At 42.6% G+C, this 21,874-nt stretch overlaps 1 protein-coding gene and 1 long non-coding RNA gene across 7 annotated transcripts in view; both read left to right on the top strand.

The window, feature by feature from the left end:
- PANK2 (pantothenate kinase 2) overlaps nucleotides 1-21,874 on the top strand; it is a 38,138-nt gene that overhangs the window by 1,052 nt on the left and 15,212 nt on the right. For 2 of the 6 annotated variants that reach the window (XM_084776870.1, XM_084776869.1), the window contains exons 2-3: nucleotides 12,011-12,363; nucleotides 18,077-18,330. In XM_084776870.1, the coding sequence (XP_084632996.1) occupies nucleotides 12,011-12,363; nucleotides 18,077-18,330 (607 nt within the window). Of the gene's footprint in view, nucleotides 1-12,010; nucleotides 12,364-18,076; nucleotides 18,331-21,874 lie in introns of those variants that run through there. The other 4 variants (XR_014778225.1, XM_084776872.1, XM_084776871.1 and 1 more) reach the window with 4 other exon arrangements.
- LOC311594831 lies at nucleotides 7-2,933 on the top strand. Its single transcript, XR_014778229.1, has 2 exons — nucleotides 7-1,705; nucleotides 2,063-2,933. It is a non-coding gene; the product is annotated as an uncharacterized lncRNA (long non-coding RNA).

Below are 21,874 nucleotides of genomic sequence, written 5' to 3'. Positions count from 1 at the left end.
AAGTGCCCCGGCGCGGCCGTCGTTGTTCGCGCGCGAGCGGTGCCCGCGCGTGGGCTCCCCGCCACTTCCTCTCTCCCCGCCTCCTGGGGCGTTCTTTTCCTGAGACTCCCTCTTTTTTTTATTCCCTGAGAAGGCGCCTCCTCTCCCAGACCCCTTTGGTTCTTTGGTCCCTTTCACAAACTACGCCTTTTATGTGGCGATTTCGAGCTTATTAGAAAATGCTTCCCTCGAAGTGCCGCAGGCTGAAAATTCGATCCTGGGCTTCGTACGCCTCTAAGCTTTTCTCGCTTTTCTTCCCGAGAGAATTCAGGTCATCTCGCACCCAGGGGTTTCCCCCATTTTCTTTCTGCCAGTTCCCTGGCTTTCCGCTTTTAGCCGTAGCCTTCTGAGCTTTAAGGCATTTTCTGTCGAGTGGAGTCGACCTGTTCCTCAGTTTTGCCTAGGGAGTTACTTTTTCCAGAGAAATCGGTTTCTTACTTTATTGTCTCTGTGTGTGTCTCCTTGTGTATTTCTCCCCTTTAAGGCCTTCAGGGCTGTTGTCTAGCAGCCATTACTACTGTTGAAAGTGGCAATTGTCCTGCCACTGTAATAGGAACTGTAATAGCTCTCTATATGCGGCTAAGACTTGGTTGTCATATTACTATATGAGGAAAGCAAATGCTTAATGCATAGACTATTGAGTTTTGGGGAAAGTGGTTTGATGTGTGAGGTCTGTATTGGATAGTCTGTGTCCAGCCTAAGATTACCCAGTTGCTTTTATCGGTGATTTGAGTCATTGGATGTAGCTGTTTTTGCCATGGAAACTTTATATATTGTCCCTTTTAACTTGCAAGAGATTTGATAATACCAGCCTCTTGGGGGAGGTGGAGGCAGAGGGAATTGAAGTTTAAGACCCTGTCCTCTTAAATAAAAGAAGAAGAGGAGGAGGAGGAAGAAAATTTAAAGCTATTCCTGTTGTGGAGTTGTTTACTTGCTTTACATTTTTTATTACATTTATTTATCATGTGAGTGTGCATGTGTAGGTCAGAGCATTGTGTTCTGTTTAAGACACAGAGTTGCCGTATAGCTCCAAGTTGGCCTCCTTCCTGCTCAGGGCAGTCCTGCTTCAGCTTGGGTAGTGCTGGGATCACAGCTGAGATGCTCCCGTGGTGCTCTTTGGCTTTCATCTTCCAACAGTTGGTTTGAACACAGGGCTTTGTACATGCTGGTGAACGTTCTGTCTCTGAGCTTTATTTACTGTCTCCAGCCTAAGCACCTGAGGTTTTTGTTGTTGTTGTTGGTTTGAAATAATCTCATTCCAGGTTGGCCTTGAACTCCTCCCAAGTGCTGAGATTACAGGCCTGTTCACAAAGTACCTGATTTCTCTGGCTGCCCTGGACTGGCTTTGTAGACCAGGCTGGCCTAGAAATCCCGGAGATCTGCCTGCCTCTGCCTCCCCAGTTCTGGGATGAAAGGTGTGTGCCGCCATGCCTGACGTCTAAGTACCTGATTTTTAAGCAACACAGAAACATTAGTTCCTTTGTGGGTTTGTATTATATATACATGCATGTCAACTTTGGAGGTTTCATGTGTCAATTAGCCATGTGTAGATGGTTGTGGCCAGTGGTTACTGAATTTGGAGTGTTGTGTGGATCTAGCACAATTGAACCTTCAGAGCTCCTGGGAGGTAATGTAGTCATAGTCTGTTTCACTGACGAGAAAAATGGTGCCTGGTGACAAGTGGTTTCTCCGGTGGAATATAAATGTAATTTAGAATTTTAGGCTTTATGCTTCTGCTCCCCTCTGCTGCTTTACCAAATAGTTTGTTTTGTTGATTTAGTCCAAACACAAACATGAGGTTTTTGTGTGTGTGTGTGTTCAAGGCTGTCTTCAGAGGAAGATTTGTGACTACCAAGTATTGAGTATAAAATGACTTACAGGGCTGAGGAATGGCTTGGTCAGTAAATTGCTTGCTTCAGAAGTATGAGGACCCAAGTTCAAATCACTAGAACCCAGGTGAAAAAGCTGGGTAAAGTGGCATGTGCCTGTAATACAGGGATAGCCATGTGGGAGATATAGACAGATCCCTGGAAATTCATTGGTTAGTTAGCCTGGCCTACTTGGCGAAGTTCCAGGTCAACAAGGAATACCTTCTCAAAAAATAGAAGGCACCTGAGGAGCTACACCCATGAGCTTTAAGTTGCACTCGCATGCATGTTCTCACATAAATGAATGCTGTGGAGAGTTAGAACACAGCCTCCTGTGCCCAGTTCAGCAGCTGGAATAAGAATTAGATGTGGGGCGCACGCCTTTAATCCCAGCACTCGGGAGGCAGAGGCAGGCAGATCGCTGTGAGTTCGAGGCCAGCCTGGCCTACAAAGGGAGTCTAGGACAGCCAAGGCTACACAGAGAAACCCTTGTCTCGAAAAACCAAAAAAAAGGAAAAAGAAAAAGAAAAAGGAGAGCTGGGTCAGAGATTAAGAGCACTGCCTGCTCTTCCAGAAGTCCTGAGTTCAATTCCCAGCAACTGCTTGGTGGCTCACAACCATATATAACGAGATCTGGTGCCCTCTTCTGGCCTATAGGTGTACATGAAGGCAGAACACTGTATACATAATATTAAAATAAACCTTTTTAAAAAATTGGCTCTTTCCACTTCAAATAATTAAAAAAAAAATTGGATAGGTGAGGAAGTGCCTTTAATCTTAGCACTTCAGAGGTAGAAGCGGGCAGAGCTCTAAGTTTAAGGCCAGCCTGGTCTACAGAGAGTTACAGTACAGCCAAGGCTACACAGAGCAATCCTGATTCAAAAAACAAAAAGGATCTGGCCGGGTGTGGTGCCTTTTAATCTTGGCAATTGGGAGGCAGAGGCAGGTTGATCCCTGTGTTTGAATTCAAGCCAGCCTGGCCTACGAAGCAAGTTCCAGGACAGCCAGGGTTGTTCCACAGAGAAACCCTGTCTCCAAAAACAAAACAAACAAACCCTAAAGAGGTGGTGGTGGTGAGGAGAATCTGGGGAGGCGTTGAAGATGATGCCTTAGCCAGGTGTGATGACCCATGCTTTTAACTGGAACACTTGGGAGGTAGAGGCAGGTGCGTCCGTGCATTAGAAGGCCAGCCTGGTCTATAGAGTGTCAGGACAGGCTACATAGAGAAACCTTGTTTCAAAAGCCAATAAAAATAAAACAAAAGGGACTGGAGAGATGGCTCAGAGGTTGAGAGCACTGGCTGCTCTTCCAAAGGCCATGAGTTCAATTCCCAGCAACCACATGGAGGCTCACAACCATCTATAATGAGGTCTGGTGCCCTCTTCTGGCATACATGCAGGCAGAACACTGTATACATAATAGATAAACTTAAAAATAAATAAATATATAAATAAAACAAAAAAGCTTATCAACTCATTCAGATCCAAGGAATTCAAGGAAATTCTGAAAAACATTTGAGTCTGTTATATTAAGGTGGTCTCAGAACTTTTCGAAGGCACTAAGTAGACAAAAGAGTTTATTTATTTTAAGCCGGGCGTGGTGGCGCACGCCTTTAATCCCAGCACTCGGGAGGCAGAGGCAGGTGGATCACTGTGAGTTCGAGGCCAGCCTGGACTACAAAGTGAGTCCAGGACAGTCAAGGCTACACAGAGAAACCCTGTCTCGAAAAAAAAAAAAAGAGTTTATTTATTTTAAAGATTTATTTATTTATACAGTATTCTGCCCATATGTGTGCCTGCCTACCACAAGAAGGCACCAGATCTCATTATAGATGGTTGTGAGCCACCATGTGGTTGCTGGGAATTGAGCTGGGGACTTTGGAAAAGCAGATGGTGCTCTTAACGGCTGAGCCATCTCGCCAGCCCAACAAAGGAGTTTATTAATTAACTAATTAATTTTTTCTCCTTTATTAATTTATTCTTGTTACATCTCAATGGTTTAACTAATTAATTAATGATTTGGGTCCACCCCCCGCCCCCCATCTCTCTGTGTAGTCTTTCCTGTCCCAGAACACTCTGTAGACCAGGCTGGTCTCGAACTCACAGAGATCTGCCTGCCTCTGCCTCCCAAGTGCTGGGACTAAAGGTGTGTGCCACCATCACCCAGCTTTTTTTTTTTTTTGAGACCGTGTTCCATGCTTCCCAAGCTAAAAGGTAAAGCGTCCTCTTTACCTCCTGAAGCCTGGGATTTATAGGGTTTTGTCAACATGCCTGCTTTATCTGGTGCTGGGGCTTGAACCCAGAGCTTTCTGCATGTTAGGCAAGTATTCTACTACATAATGAGCTACATCCCTTACTTTTTTTTTCAAGACAGGGTTTTACTGTGTAGCCTTGGCTGTCCGAGAGAGACTCACTTTGTAGACCAGGCTAGCCTTGAACTCACATTGATCTGCCTGCCTCTGCCTCCTGAGTGCTGGGATTAAAGGTGTGTGCCACTACACTGGGCTCTAACCCTTACTTTTTGTTTCTTTCGAGTTTAAACTACCACTTATTTCCTTATTCATTTTGTTGTGTATGTATTTGTATGTATGTATGTATGTATGTATGTATGTATGTATGTGGGCACATATGGAGGGTTCAGAGGACAACCTATGGGAATTGATTCTCTCTTACTTGGTGAGTCATGGGGATTGAACTTGGGTGGTTTGGTTTAGAAGCAGGCATTTGTACCCACTGAGCTATCCCACCAGCCTCTGATTTACTTGTTTTTTTCTAATATAGTGTCTGATATCCCTTTTCTTTGCTTTCTCTGATTGTATGACAAATCATGAAAGACTATAGTTCAGATAATGAATGTGCTGAAGAAACAAATTTTGTTGTTGTTGGGGAGCTGGTCTTGGTTGTCACTCAGGCTAGTCTTGAACTCATGATTTTCCACCTCAGCTTTCTGAGTGCTAAGATTACAAACAAGAGCACCACTCCAGGATTCAAACAAGGTATTGGCTGTTCTTACATCCATTTGATCTTCTGTACTACCCAGGGATGCCCTGCTAGATGGAGAATGCAGTTTGTTGGCTGCTGAACCCTTCCAAGAGTCATAGTTCTGAGAGAAGCCGCTGATAACTAAATAATTCTTTGTCCCTACTGGAAAAGCCATCTGAGGTTAGAAACGTTTGTTTGTTTGTTTGTTTCTTTCTTTCTTCACTAGCCAGACATGGAGGAAGTCAGGGGTGCTGGGACTGAAGTCAGGGGTGCCAGGACTGAAATCAGGGGAGCCAGGACTGAAGAGAGGTAATGGCCACATGGCAAACATGGACTAGTGCAGATATTTAATTAACGTATACAAGCTAGTTGGGAACAAGCCTAAGCTATAAGGCCTAAGCTTAAAATAATAAAAGGTTTCTGCGTCATTATTCAGGACCTGGCAGGTCTAAGGCAGTCTGGTAATACCTGAGATCCTGAATTCAATCCCTGGGACCCAGAAGTTCTGCCTGTCCTCTCCTGCCCAGCTATATAGGTGGTCAGCTCTTTAATCAGAAAGTGCCTTACTAAGGACATGGACACACCTTTACATAGTGTACAGAAGGATTATCCCCAACAGTCAGATTTAGTGTCAAATGCCTTTACCCGCCCTCATGCTGGCGATCTGCAGTTAGGACAGCATCTGCCCTCTTCTTTCCGTCAGCAACATTAGGAGTCAACAAGCCTGGTTGTGATCATCTCTTACAAGCAGTACAGCTGAACTCAAGAAATGATGAGTGCTTCAGAGGACAGTGCTGTGCCACACCATGCAAGCCTGACTACCTCAGTTTGATCCCCAGAACCCACCTGTAATTCCAGCCTTCTTCCTATAGTGAGAGGGGAGGCAGAGACAGGGGAGTCAGGCAGAAGCAAAAGCAGAGTTGCTCTCAAAGTGGAAGGAGAGAACTGACTCCTGAAAAGTTGTCCTGTGACCCCACACATGCTGTGGCACTATTTGGTAGAGTGCTTGTCTAGCCCGCAGGAATCCCTGAGTTTGATTTCCAGTGTTGTATAAACCAGGTGTGGTGGCACCTGATAAATCCAGCACCAAGGAGGATGAGGCAGGAGGATAAGAAGTTTTAATAATTTTTGGCTACATAGTTAGTTCAAGACTACTCTGGGACATGAGATTCTGTCTCCTCCCTCCCCCCCAAAAAAAGGAGAGCGAGAGAGAAAGAAGTATGGAGTAAGAATGTAACTCCATTGGTAGAGTTTTTGCCTGGCAAATACTTAGCAATTTTAGCATTGCTTTCAATAGGTAAAAATGATGGCAGCAAGATGCTAATGATAGTTACATAGCCACCAGTGATTATTAAACACTGTACCCTATGAGCAAGAGATACTCTATCATCAAGGATGGCTGGCCAATATATTCTTGGGGTCCACTGGTCTCCATTGCCTAATACAGAGGTTACAGCATGCACAACTATGCTGACCTTTTTTTTTTTTAATGTAGATCCTAGAGATTCCTACTTGCAGAGCATAAGTCTTCACTCACTGTCCATCTCCCTCTCCTTTCAATTTCCAGATGGAAAAATAGGCTTAGTGAATGAGATGTTGAGATATAATGACATACAATAAAGTGCTGTTTTGGCAGTGTATACATAGCGTATGTAGGAAGTATGGGAACACTGGGTTCATCGTCCCCCTTGGTGTTGTCAGGGACAAGCTCCTCCTTGAAGATGACTCCTTATCTGCTGTAGCACATGAGGGAGCTCTTTGTAATTTGATGATTTTTGGACATTGCGAATCATGGAATATCTTTAAATTTCATTAGTCTAGAAAACAAAGCTTTTTGTAGTTTGCCAATACTGATTTAGAAAAGGGGTTTCAAGGCTTTCGGGAACATTGGTGTTGGCAGAGTGGAGCTGTTGTGTTCTAAGTGTCCCTGTGTTTGGAAACCAAAAGGGCCTGCCCCCACTGCACCTCGGTGATAAAGATTTTTAGTGTTTCTGGTCTTTCAGTTTTTTTCCTACCTCATTTTGAACTACTTAAAGATCTTTTGTGTGTGTGTGCAGGCATGTGTGGGCTATGGCATGGGGTGGAGATCAGTGGACAGTCTTGAATGTGGTTCTGTTTTGGTTGAGACAGACTCCCTTTGCTAACTGACCCATGAATTTCCTGGGATTCTCTTATGTCTATTTCCCACTTATCTTTAGGAATGCTGGGGTTGCAGACAGGAGCTGAGGTGCTTAGCTCTCTCCATTTGTGCTGGGGATTAAGGTTTATGTCTTAATGTTTTTACAGTAAGCACTTTGCCCATGGAGTTAGCTTCTGTTCCTTAAGCTCCTTTTTTTAAATGAGTTTTTTTTTTCCTTTTTTCTTTTTTCCCTAGCTAATCTTTGTGTCCCTTTTAAACTTTGGTTACAAAGACACTTAATTTAATTTTTTTTCATATGAGCTTTTAAAAATTATTATTTATTTTTATGTTATGTACATTGGTGTTTTGATTGCATGTATGTCTGTGTGAGGGTGTCAGATCCCCTAGAATAGGAGTTACAGACAATTGTGAGCTGCCATGTGGGTGCTGGGAATTGAACTTGGTCCTCTAAAAGGGAAGTCAGTTCTCTTAATTGCCGAGCCATCTCTCCAGCCTGATGTGAACTTTTTTTTATCTTTGACTTTGTAAATTAATTAATTTGTAGAGAAAAGTTGTAAGGTGCCTGCTGTGCAGAAATGAGCACCTGATTTGTATCCCGAGCACCCACTTAATAGCATGATGCAGGCCCAAGATTGGGGAGGTGTAGACAAGAGGATCCCTGGGGTCTGCCAGTATACCAGAGTTTTTGAATTCTAAGTTTAGTGAGAAACTCTAACAATAACGTGGAGAAATGAGCGAGGCAAACGCTTAGTGTTGATTCCTGCCTCCTGTGTGTACACACTTTCACAAACGAAGCTACTAGTTACTAGAATATTCCACTCCTACCTCCATGCTTAAAATTGAACTTAAAGCCTCATGCATGCTAGGCAAGCACTCTGCCACTGAGCTCTATATTCCCAGCCTAGTTATTGTTAACTGTTTTTGTTGTTGTTTGTTTTATAAGTCAATAGAAACAGAAACAGTTTGTTAAGAAAGACAGTCTCAAGAGTGGGAGTGGGCTAATAGACATGCAGAATGCATATACTCAGAGCCTCTTTGTGGTCTGTTTTAATGGCTTTTCCAAGATTTCATTTTATTAATTGATCAGCACTGCTGTAGCTTTAAGTACAACATTTCTTTGTCTTTTCATTTATATCTTTCTCTTTCTGTGTGTGCCTGTGCCTCTGCATGTGTGGAGTCCACAGGAAGACACTGGGCGTCTTGTTCTACACTCCTGCCTTCTTCTTTGGAAACAGTCTCTTCCTGAAGCTGGCCCTAGGCTGGAGGCCAGCATGCCGCAGCCAACCTCCTCCTCCTACCCTCCATGGTGATGGGGATCGGCCAGCTTTTACCCATGTGCTGGCATAGTCATTAAAGTTCTCCTCTTGCAGGTGCTCCAGCTCGTGTTGTTGTGGTTATTTTTTTCTCTCTTCTGGCAGTTTTGCTGTGTAGCCCTTGCTTGCCCAGGCCTTGTGACAATACTCCTGTTCCTGTCTCCTGAGTACTGAGATTGCAGACGTGTATTACCGTGCTTGGCTTGCTTTTGCCTGTTTTAGGTCTAGTTCCCTTCTATTTTGTACATGGCATTATGTTTTTTTTATATAAAAAAAGATTTATTTATTATGTACACAGTGCTCTGCCTGCATGTACATCTGCAAGCTGGAAGAGGGCATCAGATCACATTATGGATTATTGTGAGCCACCATGTGGTTGCTGGGAATTGACTTGTGTGTTGACTTATATCCATTTTTTAAAAAAGAGATTTATTTATTTATTATGTTTACAGTGTTCTGCCTGCAGGCCAGAAGAGGGCCATAGATCTCATTACAGATGGTTGTGAGCCGCCATGTGGTTGCTGGGAATTGAACTCAGGATCTTTGGAAGAGTAGGCAGTGCTCTTAACCGCTGAGCCATCTCTCCAGCTCCCCATCCCCCTACTCCCCCACCTTTTTGTAAAGACCATTGTATGTTTAAATCATTATTGTTAGTTAGCATATCAGGTATAATATCTCCGTGATGAAAACCTGCAGAATCTTTAAGGGTTGGGGATGTATTGAAGTGGTAGAGTGTACATATTACAGTATGTGAGGCCCTGGGCTAGATGCCCAAAGCTACCCCCGCCCTCAAACAGTAGACTTATTTCCTGTATCTAGTTCTTTGAGAAATCTTATGTTCCTTTTCTTTTCTGGGGCTGCTTTTATTGCTTACTTATTTTTTTTTTTGACACAGGGTGTCATTATGAAGTTCTAGCTGGCCTGGAACTCGATATGTAACCATGCTGATCTTGAACTTGAAATGATCCCCCCTACCTTGCCTCCTGACTACAAGGATTATAGCCGTGCACTACACTGCATGTTTTGTTTTATTTTAAAGCGTCCTTTTCTGTTCTTGTCTTCAGCTCCTCAGTCTTGCCCTCTTTCCTTTCTCTACGAGACAGATGTGCTGCCTTCACTTCCTACTCCTTTCCTTCTTGATGTCTTTTGTTGAAATCATGTAAGTATTTTAGAACTTAAAGTCAGCATGCGTTTATTCCTCTGCTTATAGCTTTGGATAAAATCTTTCTTACAGCTCTTAGAAATGTAAAATATGCTGCTGTGCATCTACATGATTCAGAGACTCTTGAATGTCAGTCCTTGTGTGTGAAGTTTCTTTAGGACTCTCTAAAGAAAGCTGAATGCTGTTTGACTAGGTAACACTTTCTAAACCTTTTTCCTTATTTCTTTGAAGCACGTGTATCTTTGTCTCCTAGCTTGCTTGTTGCTGATGAAGAGCACTGCTTACCTTTGGGTAATTTATGTCTTTTCCTAGGAACTCAGGCTTTCTTAGGGTTTCTGAAAATTCAGTAAGATTCCTTCCTTTCTTCCATCCATCCGGCCATCCATCTGCCCATCCTTCCTTCCGGCTGTCTGTCTTTTGTCTCACTATGGAGCACTGGTGGGTTTAGAGCTCCCAGAGATATGCCTGTGCTTGGGCTAAATGTATATCACACCTTACCTGGCTTCTGTAAGATTTTTTTAAAGTCTTCCTAAATATTTCCACTCTGTTCCAGGAAAATTCTAGAGCTTGTGGAGGATACGATATTGGGCTTCTGGTTCTGCCTCTATTTCTACTTTTCTTTTTGTACTTGAGAGAGTCATTCTGGGAGGATTTCTTAGTTTTGTTTTCTCTTTTGTGTGTCTGCACTCCCATTTTACCATTAAATATATGTTTGTCTTAGAATATATAGCTCTATGACACATTCCCCCTTCCACCCTTAGAGCTTAAGATTTCGGTCTCCAACAACCTGTCGCTGTGAAGTCTTTCTCTCTTTACCAGTGTGGCCATACAGTTAGCTTTCTCTCTTAGCTGCAGAAGTGATTGGCCTCTGTTTCCTAGAGTATGTAGCCTTTTCTGCAAGAATTCTTTCACTCAGCTTGTTCTTGAGTTTCACATAAGTTTTGTGGTTCTCCCCCTCACCTCCCAAGGACGAGGATTGAAAGTGGAGTGGGGAGATGGGATGTGTATGTGGCCAGACGTGGAGCTGTCTTTCTTTTGGGTGGCGGCAGCCAAGTGGATGCCACCCGGACTCTGTGTCTCTGATCCATGTACTCAGGAAAGAGACTCTTTGCTCTGTGAGGGTGAGAAGTAGTCTCGGTAAAGAGAAATGATTGACCTGTTGAGTTGCTCTAAATCCATGTATTGACAGTGTATCGTCATGGCTGCTAGAACTCGCTCCTGGCAGCCACTCGACCCCTGTGGACTTTCTCACTTCATGGCTGCTTCCAGTTTTATTAGCATTCCTTTTGATGGTTCTGGACAGACACTGACTAGATGTTTTTTGTGTTCCAGAAGTTTTTTTTTTAGAAAAGAATATCAATAAACTTAAGCTTTTTTTTTTTTTTTTAGTCATTTCTATATTTAGGGTTGGGAATGCACATATATGTCCATATTTAGCTATGCTTCTGAAGCTATTAATTATTATTATTTTTTTAAAAATTTATTTAATTTTAATTTATGTGCATTGGTGTGAGGGTGTCAGATATTGGAGTTACAGACAGTTGTGAGCTGCCATGTGGGTGCTGAGAGTTGAACCCAGGTCCTTTGGAAGAGCAGGTGGTGCTCTTAACCACTGAGCCATCTTTCCAGCCCCTATTAATTATTTTTTTAGCTTACAAATTTTATGTGCAGTATGGTTTGTATGTCTGTGTACTATGTGTGTGCCTAGAGCCCATGAAGGTCACAGGAGGGTGCCAGAGCTGGGCGGTGATGGCACACACCTTAATCCCAGCACTCAGGAGGCAGAGGCAGGTGGATCACTGTGATTTTGAGGCCAGCCTGGTCTACAAAGCAAGTCCAGGACAGCCAAGGCTACACAGAGAAACCCTGTCTCGGGTTGGGGTGGGGAAGAAGAGGGTATCAGATCCCTTGGAAGTATAGTTAATTGCAGTTGTGAGCCACCAAGTAGGTGTTCTCTCCAGCCTCCAGTTTTTAAATTTTGAAGTGTTTTTTTGAGGCAGCAGATAGGTTTTACTTAAAGTCCATTGAAGCCTTTTATTTTTAAGCTTCCAGTGTTTTCTTTAATCTTTCCAGAGAACAAACCTAGGGCCTGATACATAGTGGACAAGTACTCTAGCACTGAGCTATACACCCTGCCCAGAGAAGGTCCTGAGAGGAGCTGACCTGGGGAGTCCTAGGGCACAGGCTCTTTCCCTGAGTACTAGAGCGCTGTGAAGTCACGCATTGCTCCCTCTCAGCTGGAGGCGGGGTGAAGATTTTCATTCACAGACTTTGTTTTTCAGGGTGGAAACTTAATTTGTTACCTTTTAAGTATAGTTCAGTTTGGGCATGTCATACAAAAAGGGTAGTTTGGCCTAAACTTTGATTCATAGTTCTTCTCCCCCAAAATCTTTTCGTTTAAAAATAAATCCCTTAGAAACCACAGCGTATGAAGTAAATAAGTAGTCAAGAAAGTAAAAACTTTATTTTTATTAAAAGGTTTTGACATATTTTTCTTTCCCATTTAGTTTTCCCATGGTTTGGCTTGGATATTGGTGGAACCCTGGTCAAGCTGGTTTATTTTGAACCTAAAGACATCACCGCTGAAGAAGAAAAGGAGGAAGTGGAGAGTCTGAAAAGCATTCGGAAGTACCTGACCTCCAATGTGGCTTATGGATCAACAGGAATTCGGGACGTGCACCTTGAGCTGAAGGACCTGACTCTGTGTGGACGCAAAGGCAATCTGCACTTTATACGCTTTCCCACTCATGACATGCCTGCTTTTATTCAAATGGGCAGAGATAAAAACTTCTCAAGTCTCCACACTGTCTTTTGTGCCACTGGAGGTGGATCATACAAATTTGAGCAGGATTTTCTCACAGTATGCATTTTTTAGCTTATATACAATTTATGGTACTTTGATTGTTTACAGTGATGCCAATTACAAGTAGTAGACTCATTTTCATTTCTAATGGAGCATGGATATTCTTGAGGGACTATAAATATATATATAAATTAATGACAGCTAGGAGTTGATCATCTGGTGATTGTTGAATAGTGTACTTCTTACCTGGCTGAAATATATTGATGTAGATCAGTATAGCATTTTGCCATTTCTTTAGTATGAACACTTTGAGTATGGGATAAGCACAGTAAGAGCCTACAAAGAGTAACATCATCCTATCTCATTAAGGAGTTAGAAACAAAACATTTAAATTGATTCCTAAGCTAGTGAGATGTCTCAGTCAAAAAAGTGTTTGGAGGACCTGAGTTCATTCCTTGGAACCCACATAAAATGGGTGAGTGTCGGCTGGAGAGGTAGCTCAGCAAGGGCCTGAGTTGAGTTCCCAGCATTCATCAGTACAACTCATAAAGTGCCTGTCCTTCCAGTGCCAGGATACATGATGTCCGCTCGTGGTCTTCTTGGTCAGTGCACACACACAGACATAAATAAAAGTTAAGTTGGCTGTGGGTATACATCTTTAATCTCAGAAGTACTCAAGAGTCAGAGACAGGCGGATCTCTGTGTGCTTTGGGGCCAGCCTGGTCTACATAGCAAATTCCAGGCTAGTGAAGAGTCGGGAGCAGAGTAGATGGTACCTGAGGAACACCAGCTCAGGTTGTCCTCTGGTCTCCACATGTGGACACACACTGGCTGGCTACAAAACTGTTTCCAGCCTTGCAAACCACATAGTTTCTCTTCTGCCACCTCAGTTATTTTTTCAGCATGTCTAGTTAAAAGTGGTTTGTTTGTTTGTTTGTTTGTTTAGAGGTGGGGGGCTGGAGAGATGGCTAAGTGGTTAAGAGTTCTGGCTGCTCCTCTAGAGTACCCAGGTTTGATTTCCAGAATCCACATGGTGGCTTACAGCCATTGTATAACTCCAGTTCCAAGAAATCCAGGTACATACATGTGGTATGTATATATATATATATATATATATATATACACACACACACACACACACACACACACATGTAGGCAAAACCCTGTACACGTAAAACTATAAATAAAGTAAAAAAAGTAGTTCTTTTCAGACATTTGAGCTGATAGCAGATCTGTTGTGCACTAACTAGACAAATACAGTCCCAACTTCTGCTATACTTTCCAACCATGTTTTTTGTTGTTGTTTTGTTTTGTTTTTGTTTTTTTGAGATATGGTTTCTCTGTGTAGCCTTGCCTGTCTTGGACTTGCTTTGTAGACCAGGCTGGCCTCAAACTCACAGAGATCCACCTGCTGCTGCCTCCCGAGTGCTGGGATTACCAGCTTCCAACCTAGTTTCTAACCATATCTAAGCTCCTAAGGCTAGTATACCACTGGGCATTAGGTTTTGTTTTCCTTCTGTGGACACTGCAACGTCTTGAGGCTAGGTCTTTTGAAGGTCAGTGTGGTGAACAGTGTGTGAGAACAGTGAGTTGGCCAAGATGCTAGCCTTTAGGGTGTAAAACATACAGAATTAAAATGTCTTCAGTAACTACTTTTCATTCTAGCAAATGAGAATATTTGACTGAAGGAGCTGCTCCCTTTGATTCTGTCAACATAAAGCGTAGCTCTGCGTTTCATAGGAATTAAGTTTATTCTGAACCAGATATAAGCAACCAGGCTTGACAACACAAATGTGGGCTACCATGAGTGATGCCTTCTGTGGAACAGCTTATAGAACAAAAGAATACCGTAAGGCAGTGCCTTTGCAAATGCTTTGGTGGAGACAATAGGTCGGCAGGGGCTATAACTTTGAGGTGCTGTCTAATGACATTCTGAAGTTTAAGCTAGTGGTTTATTAATATATTCCAAAGGTTTTAGCTGTTAGTCTAAAAGGATGTTAGGTTACACATAAAACTTGGTGATGGCTAGTGAGAGAACTCAAGAACAATTAAAAACAACTGATACTCGGTTTTTGTTTGTTTATTTTTTTGTTTGTTTTTTTTTTTTTTAGGATTTATTTTTTATTATGTATACAGTGTTCTGCCTGCATTTATACCTGCAGGCCAGAAGAATGCTTCAGATCACATTATAGATGGTTGTGAGCCACCATGTGGTTGCTGGGAATTGAACTCAGGACCTCTGGGAGAGTAGGCAGTGCTTTTAACCTCTGAGCCGTCTCTCTAGCCCTCCAACACTCTTTATTCCTCGTTCCTTTCCTCTGCGTGTGTCACTATATAGGCCTTGTTGTTGCTTGCTGGCTTTTAGGGTTTTTTTTTTCCATCTGTGGATTCAGGTGAGGAGTGCATTAGTAAGTTCTCCTTTGTGAGAGTCTCCCAGTGGGTCACAGCTGATAGTGTAGTTCTGGGTCATACTTGATAGGTAGGTGGAGAAGACTTCTATTTCCAAGACTATAGAGGCCCTATTGCAACATATTTGAAATCCATTCAGGCCATTAACAGACCTCAATTGTGGAATCCAAGGAAAGAGTGCAAACTGGATTTTGTATTTTAAGAATAGGTCCTTTGAACCAGGCGTGGTGGCGCACGCCTTTAATCCCAGCACTTGGGAGGCAGAGGCAGGTGGATCTCTGTGAGTTCGAGGCCAGCGTGGTCTACAAAGTGAGTCCAGGATGGCCAAGGCTACACAGAGAAACCCTCTCTCAAAAAACAAGCAAAAAAAAAACCCCAAAAACAAACAAACAAACAAACGAATAGGTCCTTAGACAGTTGGATTTCTCCTTTTCAAATTCCCAAGTTGTAATGAAAACTGCATGGAATGAAGGTTTTGAAAGTTGCTCTGTGGATAAAGTGCCTACCTCTCAAGCATGAGGACCTGAGTTTGAATCTTTAGCACCCACATTAGAAAGCTGAGTGTGGGGGCTGAAGAGATGGCTCGGAGGTTAAGAGCCCTTGGCTGCTCTTCCAGAGGACCTGGGTTCAGTTCCCAGCACTCACATGGCAGCTCATCACTCTCTGTAAATCCAGTTGTAGAGGATCCAATACTCTAATACTGACATACATGCAGGCAAAACACCAGTGCACATTAAAAAGAAAGTTATTAATTAAAAAAAGGCGGGGTGGTGGTAGTGGTGGAACGATGGTTCAGAGGTTAAGAGCACTGGCTGCTCTTCCAAAGGTCCTGAGTTCAGTTTCCAGCAACTGCATGGTGGCTCACAGCCGTCTATAATGAGATCTGGTGTGCAGGTGTACATGCAGGCAAAACACTGTATACATAATAATTTTTTTTTTTTTTGAAGGAAAGAAAGCTGATTGTGTGCCTGTGGCCTTAGTGCAGGGAGCAGAAACGGCTGGCCAGTCAGTCAAAAGATGAGAGCTATTGAGGAAGACTTGATGGTGACCTCCAGACTCCACATATATTCACCCATTACACATGTGCACATATCACACACACACACACACACACACACACACACACACACAGCATATAAAATTAAATGCCTATGACTTTGTGTATTAGGATTGAAATATAGTTATCTATAATAATCTTTTAATTGGTTTTCTTTTAAAATGTGAATTAGATTTTTCCTTTTTGAGACAGTTTCATTATGTAGCCCTAGTTGGCCTGGAACTAGCTCTGTAGATCAAGCTGGTCTCAAACTCACACAGAGATCCACTTGCCTCTGTCTCCTGAGTACTGAGATTCAAGATGTATGCCACCATGCCTGGCACTGTTTCTTGATACTGAATTTGTCTCTTGTTATTAACCTTAGATTCTGAGTAAGTTGGATTAGTAGTAGATGGAGTCATTTGGTATGGCCTCTGGGCTGAGAGTCATTAGGAACAGTAGCACCGTAGGATGTTTCAGAATGACAATTCTGGGAATGATGAAAGGAGAAATTGGTTTGACATTTGATGTCAAAAACTACTTGGATTCAGATATTTGTCTACCAGTGGTATTTAGCGTAGAAGTGAAAATGCTGACACACAGTGTTGAATTACCTTGAGAGAGAGAGAGACTGTCCAGATAGAGTGACAGTGATAAACATCTAAAGGGGACAGGTTTGGTTAGAAGAGAACTTAGTATTTCTAATTAGTAATTGATTAAGAACTCATCTGAGGTTAACTTTTTTTGTTGCTTACAATAGATTGGAATATATTGAGTATAAATATAATTGAATAGGTGTTGCATAAAGAGGAGTGTGGTTTGTGACAGAATTAGGTTCTTTGGTGATGTGAGGTATCACTGGTAATGTTGTATTAGAATGTTCTAGTCAGCATTCAAATGAGTCAGCCATTCTCCAGAATTACCGTGAAAAGCTTCTGTATCTTAAGTAGCTATGCACGCACACACACACACACACACACACAAACTTGATTGTAAAATAGATAAATCCAGTTATGGTTTATAAAAAGTTTCTGATTTGACTAAACATGTTTTGACATTTTCCCTGCTTAGGTAGTGTTGCTGTATTTCCTATTCTCTGAAAGGAATTCAAGTTGATGAAAGGATTTAAACTGTGATGGTACTAAGCTTCACTCTTCAAAATGCTGTAACCATGGCCAGATAGATAGTAAGAAATACTGTCATTTCTTTCTTTCGAGCTGGAGTTCTCATGTAGTTGAGACTCCCTTGAACTCCCATGCTTCCTCCCTTCTGAGCATAGGGATTACAGGGATGTGCCGCTGTGTTTGACTTTAAATCTTATTTTCTTGGACACTTTAAGTTTAGGTAGGCTGTTTTTGTTTTAAACTGGGATTTGAACCCAGGGCGTACTAGGTGAACACTACCATTGAATTATATCCTCAGCTTCAGGTTATTAAGTAGGTGTGGTTTCTTTGGTACTACTAGATAACTTTAGATGGTTTCTTTGGAAGATAGATGGTAATTTGTGTGTGTGTGTGTGTGTGTGTGTGTGTGTGTGTGTGTGTGTGTGAGTGAGAGTGTCAGAGACAGAGAAAGAATATTCACATGCCTTTAGTGTGTGCTCACTTACGTGGAGTCCACAGGTCAGCTTTGGTATTGATGTTCAGGAGCTTCCACATGCTCTCCTTAATGAGTCTAGGCCATCTGGCCAGGAAGCCCCAGGGACTCCCCCTGCCTATACCTTCCCATCACTGGAGATTACAGATGTGTGTCACCACACCCAGCTTTTTATGATTGTGTAGAAATGGAACTCAGGCCCTCTTGCTTGGGTTACAAAAACTTTACCAATGGAACTATCTTTTCATCCCAGCAAGTCAGTCTTTATGGATTCTGCCATTGTTGCCAGGTATTCTCAGAAGCCATGGCCTGCACTGCATCCCCTTTTCACTGTCCCAGGCAGCAGAGGTCCTGTTTTCTGTTGCTCACTTGTGACTTTTGCTTACAGTGATTTGTATGTAGACTATTTGGGTCTGTGGGAACCAGAGTTTATCTTGGTGATCCATTCTTTTCCCTGTCTCCAGATGTGCTCTACAGAGTGTATACAAAAGCTGCATATCTGAGGGCACACTTTTATGGTTCCTTCAGAGTAGAAATGTATTTTTAAATGGAATTTTTAAAAGTTTCTGTTAGTTGCCAGATGTGCTCACATCTGTTGTCCTAGCACTTAGTAAGCAAGGGCAAGAGTTACAATGGGACTTTGTTTAAAAAAAAAAAAAGTACAGAACAACAACAAAAAAAAATTGTTGGCTTATTAGAAAGTCTAATTACATTATTCTTTTATTACAGATAGGTGATCTTCAACTTCGAAAACTGGATGAACTAGATTGCTTAATAAAAGGAATTTTGTACATTGACTCCGTTGGATTCAATGGGCGGTCACAGTGCTATTATTTTGAAAACCCTGCTGATTCTGAAAAATGTCAGAAGTTACCATTTGATTTGAAAAATCCATACCCTCTACTTCTGGTGAACATCGGCTCAGGGGTTAGCATCTTAGCAGTGTATTCCAAAGATAATTATAAGAGGGTCACAGGTACCAGGTAAATCCTTTCTGTAGTCATTGTTTATACTTGCTATGGTTGTTTTTGGATATTGCAGAACTACACCTATAGCACCCATTAAAATTATGTGAAAGATTTAAAGTTTTTGAAATTGCAAGCACATGTTGCTTCTCTTTAAACATTCTAATACCATGGCCTCTGCTAATCTCTTTTGCTTAGGGGTTTTTGTTGTTGTTGTTTGTTTGTTTGTTTGTTTGTTTTTGGTGGTTGTTGTTGTTGCTTTTGCTTAGGGTTTTTATTATTGTGTTAACAGTGTTGCTTCAACAGACTCATTGCATCCATAGTTTATGGTGTGCATGTATAAAGCAGCTGAAGTTAGCCAGGAAGCCCTTTGGAAGAGAAGGCTTGAGAAGGTCCTGCCTTTGAAACCTGTAGACTTTGTACATATACATGCATATATATGCGTTAGTATGTGCATGCGTGCATTCATACCAGGGGATGGTATGAGGTGTCCAGGGATGGCCATACAGCAAGGGATGGTCATGGGATGGTGTGTGTGGTGGTTTGGATGAGAATGGCTCCCATAGGCCTCATATATTTTAATCCTTAGCTTCCACTTGGTGGACATTTTTGGGAAAGATTAGGAAATGGGGCCTTGTTGGAGGAGGTGTGTTAACTGGGGTGGGCTTTGAGGTTTTAAAAGCTGAAGCCATTCCTAGTTAGCTTTCTCTGCTTCATGGTGTGTCTAAAGATGTGAACTCTCAGCTCCTGCTCCAGTGCCAAACCTGTCTACCTGCTGTCATGCTCCCACCGTGATGGCCATGGACTCTCAGTCATAAGTCCCCAATAAACTTCCATAAGTTGTCTTGGTCATGGTGCCCTTACCACAGGAATTGGTACCAGGGAGTAGGCTATTGTTATAACAGGTACGACCATGCTGTTGTTTAGAGTAATAATGTGGACTTTAGGGAAGTAGTTCAATGCTATAAGCAGGGATGAATGAGGCCATCCTAGTAGGAGTTTGGAAGACAGTAGTGTTAAGAGCAGTCTTGACCATGAATGCCAGCTCAGCAGCTTTGAGAGAGAGTCAGGTATAGTGGTACATGCTTTTAATCCCAACACTCAGGAGGCAGGAGGGTATCTGAATTCAAGGCCAGCCTGGTCTATAAAGTGAGTTTCAGGTTGCCAGGACTGTATAGAAGTGGTTCTCAGGCTGGAGAGATGGCTCAGAGGTTAAGAGCATTGACTGCTCTTCCAGAGGTCCTGAGTTCAATTTGCAGCAACCACATGGTGGCTCACAACCATCTACACTCTGATCTGATGCCCTCTTCTGTCCTGCAGGTGTACATGCAGGCAGAATACTGCATACATAATAAATAGATAGATAGATAGATAGATAGAAGTGGTTCTCAACCTTCCTAAGGGCGACCCTTTAATGCAGTTCCTCATGTTGTGGTGACCCCAACCATAAAATTATTTTTGTTATTACTTCATAACTGTAACTTTGCTACTGTTATGAACCATAATGCAAACATTTGTTTTTCAATGGTCTTAGACTACCCCTGTGAAAGGGTTGTTCAACCTCTAAAGGGGTTGTAACTCACAGGTTGAGAAATCCTGTATAGAGAGACCCTGTCTCAAACAGCCAAAAAGCAAAAAATGTTTCAGAGGGGAACTGGGCTGTAGATCGTTCTTGTGATATTTTGGCAAGTTTCTGCCTTTGTCCTAAAAAGTTGCCTGAGGCAAAATTGAAAAATAATGGCTTATTTTTTTTGGCTGAGAAGATTTCAAGACTGCCTAATACTGTGTCATGTGGTTATTAGTGGTAGCTGTTATGCAGATCTACAGTGCAAAGGAACAATTGAGAAAAAAAATAGAAAATGTAAGTTTGAAGTGGAAAAATAGCATCAGGTAATTTAATGTTCAGTACAGTGGAGGCCTGCACCAAAAGATAAAGAGAGGTCTGATAGAAAATAAAACAAGGGAGGGGTACCCTCAGGGCAAGGTACTACCCAGCTAAGCTTTCAACTTGTATAAAGGAAATGCTGGAGGAATGTTCTGCTCTTAAAAACAACAACAAAGGAAAACTGCAAATATAGCTCAAGAAGAGGCCCAGGCCTCATCCCAGCAGGCAGCCAGTTTGCCAGTTAGCACATGGTTCTGACTTTAGAATCACGAAGGCTATATGTGCAAAGGGGTGTGGGTTCTTCCTCCATGGTGAAGGAGAACCTCCAAGGCCGGGCATGTGGCAGGGAGGCCCTGCATGGAGGCCCCGAGAGGCCATTGTGTGAAGCTGTAAAGGTGTTGGAGATGCCAGAGCCATGGGATACCAACCAAGGAGAGCTACAGACATTGTGTTGAACTGGGGTGTGGGAGGTGTAGGTGTTACAGTCAGCAGGCCTGGGAGGAGACAGCCGTCTTAAGACTTTGCCATTGGAGAGAGAGGATTTGGGACTTGCCCTGCTGGTTTTCAGTCTTGCCTTAGTCCAGTATTTCCTCCATGTCCCTCATCTTCTATTTGGAATGGTAATGTACCTATTCTGTGCCACATATGTTGGAAGTACATCATTTGCTTTTTGCTTTTGCTTTTACATGGAGTTACTGTTAAAAGATTACCTTGAGTCTCAGAAGAGACATGCATGGGCTTTGAAATGCTTGACTGAAATACTATGGGAACTTTGGAAGGAGGACTGAATACATTTTGCGTGTGATATGGCTACAAGCCTGTGGGGGCTAGGGAGTGGGAATGTGGTGGTTTTGAGTGAGAACGCCTTCCATAGGTGTGGTCCCCAGTTGGTAGAAATGTTTGGGAAGGTTTAGGAAAGGTGGCCTTAGTGGAGGAGCTGTGTCACTGGGGGTGGACTTCGAAGTTTCAAAAGCTCAGGCTGTTCCCAGTTAGTGTTCTTTGCCTTCTGGTTTTGTCTCAAGATATGAGCTCTTAGCTCCAGTGCCATGCTTCGCTGCTGTCATGTGCCCACCATGATGGTCATGGACTCCAGCACTGAAACTGTGTGCCCCAAATAAACTTCTTCTATAGGTCGCCTTGGTCATGATGTCTTTTTTTTTTTTTTTTTTTTTTTTTTTTTTTTTTTTGGTTTTTCGAGACAGGGTTTCTCTGTGTAGCCTTGACTGTCCTGGACTCGCTTTGTAGACCAGGCTGGCCTCGAACTCACAGCGATCCGCCTGCCTCTGCCTCCCGAGTGCTGGGATTAAAGGCGTGCGCCACCACGCCCAGCAGGTCATGATGTCTTATCGCAGCAACAGAAAAGTATCTAAGGCAGTTTGGATCTAGAAGTTGAGGTACAGATAACTAGAAAAGTGATTTGAAAGTGAGGATTAGATGAAAGAGAATGAATGTTTTGGTTAAGGCTCAGGGGTTACTTGAGGAAAACAGGAACTGAGGATTTGAATAACCATTTACCTAATAAGTTTTAGCCAACAAATGAGAGCAGTTTAGTGGAAAATGGGTGTCAGTAGCAGAGTCTTGTGGATTAGGATGATAGGTGCTTGAAGGACTTGAGATGTCATTTTGCATTTGAAGACAGAAAGCAGGCGCCAGCATGACACTGGGTATGTAGGCTTT

This window comes from Acomys minous, assembly GCF_964271855.1.
Source record: "Acomys minous genome assembly, chromosome: 3".
Lineage (NCBI taxonomy): Eukaryota > Metazoa > Chordata > Mammalia > Rodentia > Muridae > Acomys > Acomys minous.
The sequence above is the reverse complement of the archived record's forward strand: the minus strand, read 5'-3'. Positions and strand labels throughout refer to the sequence as shown.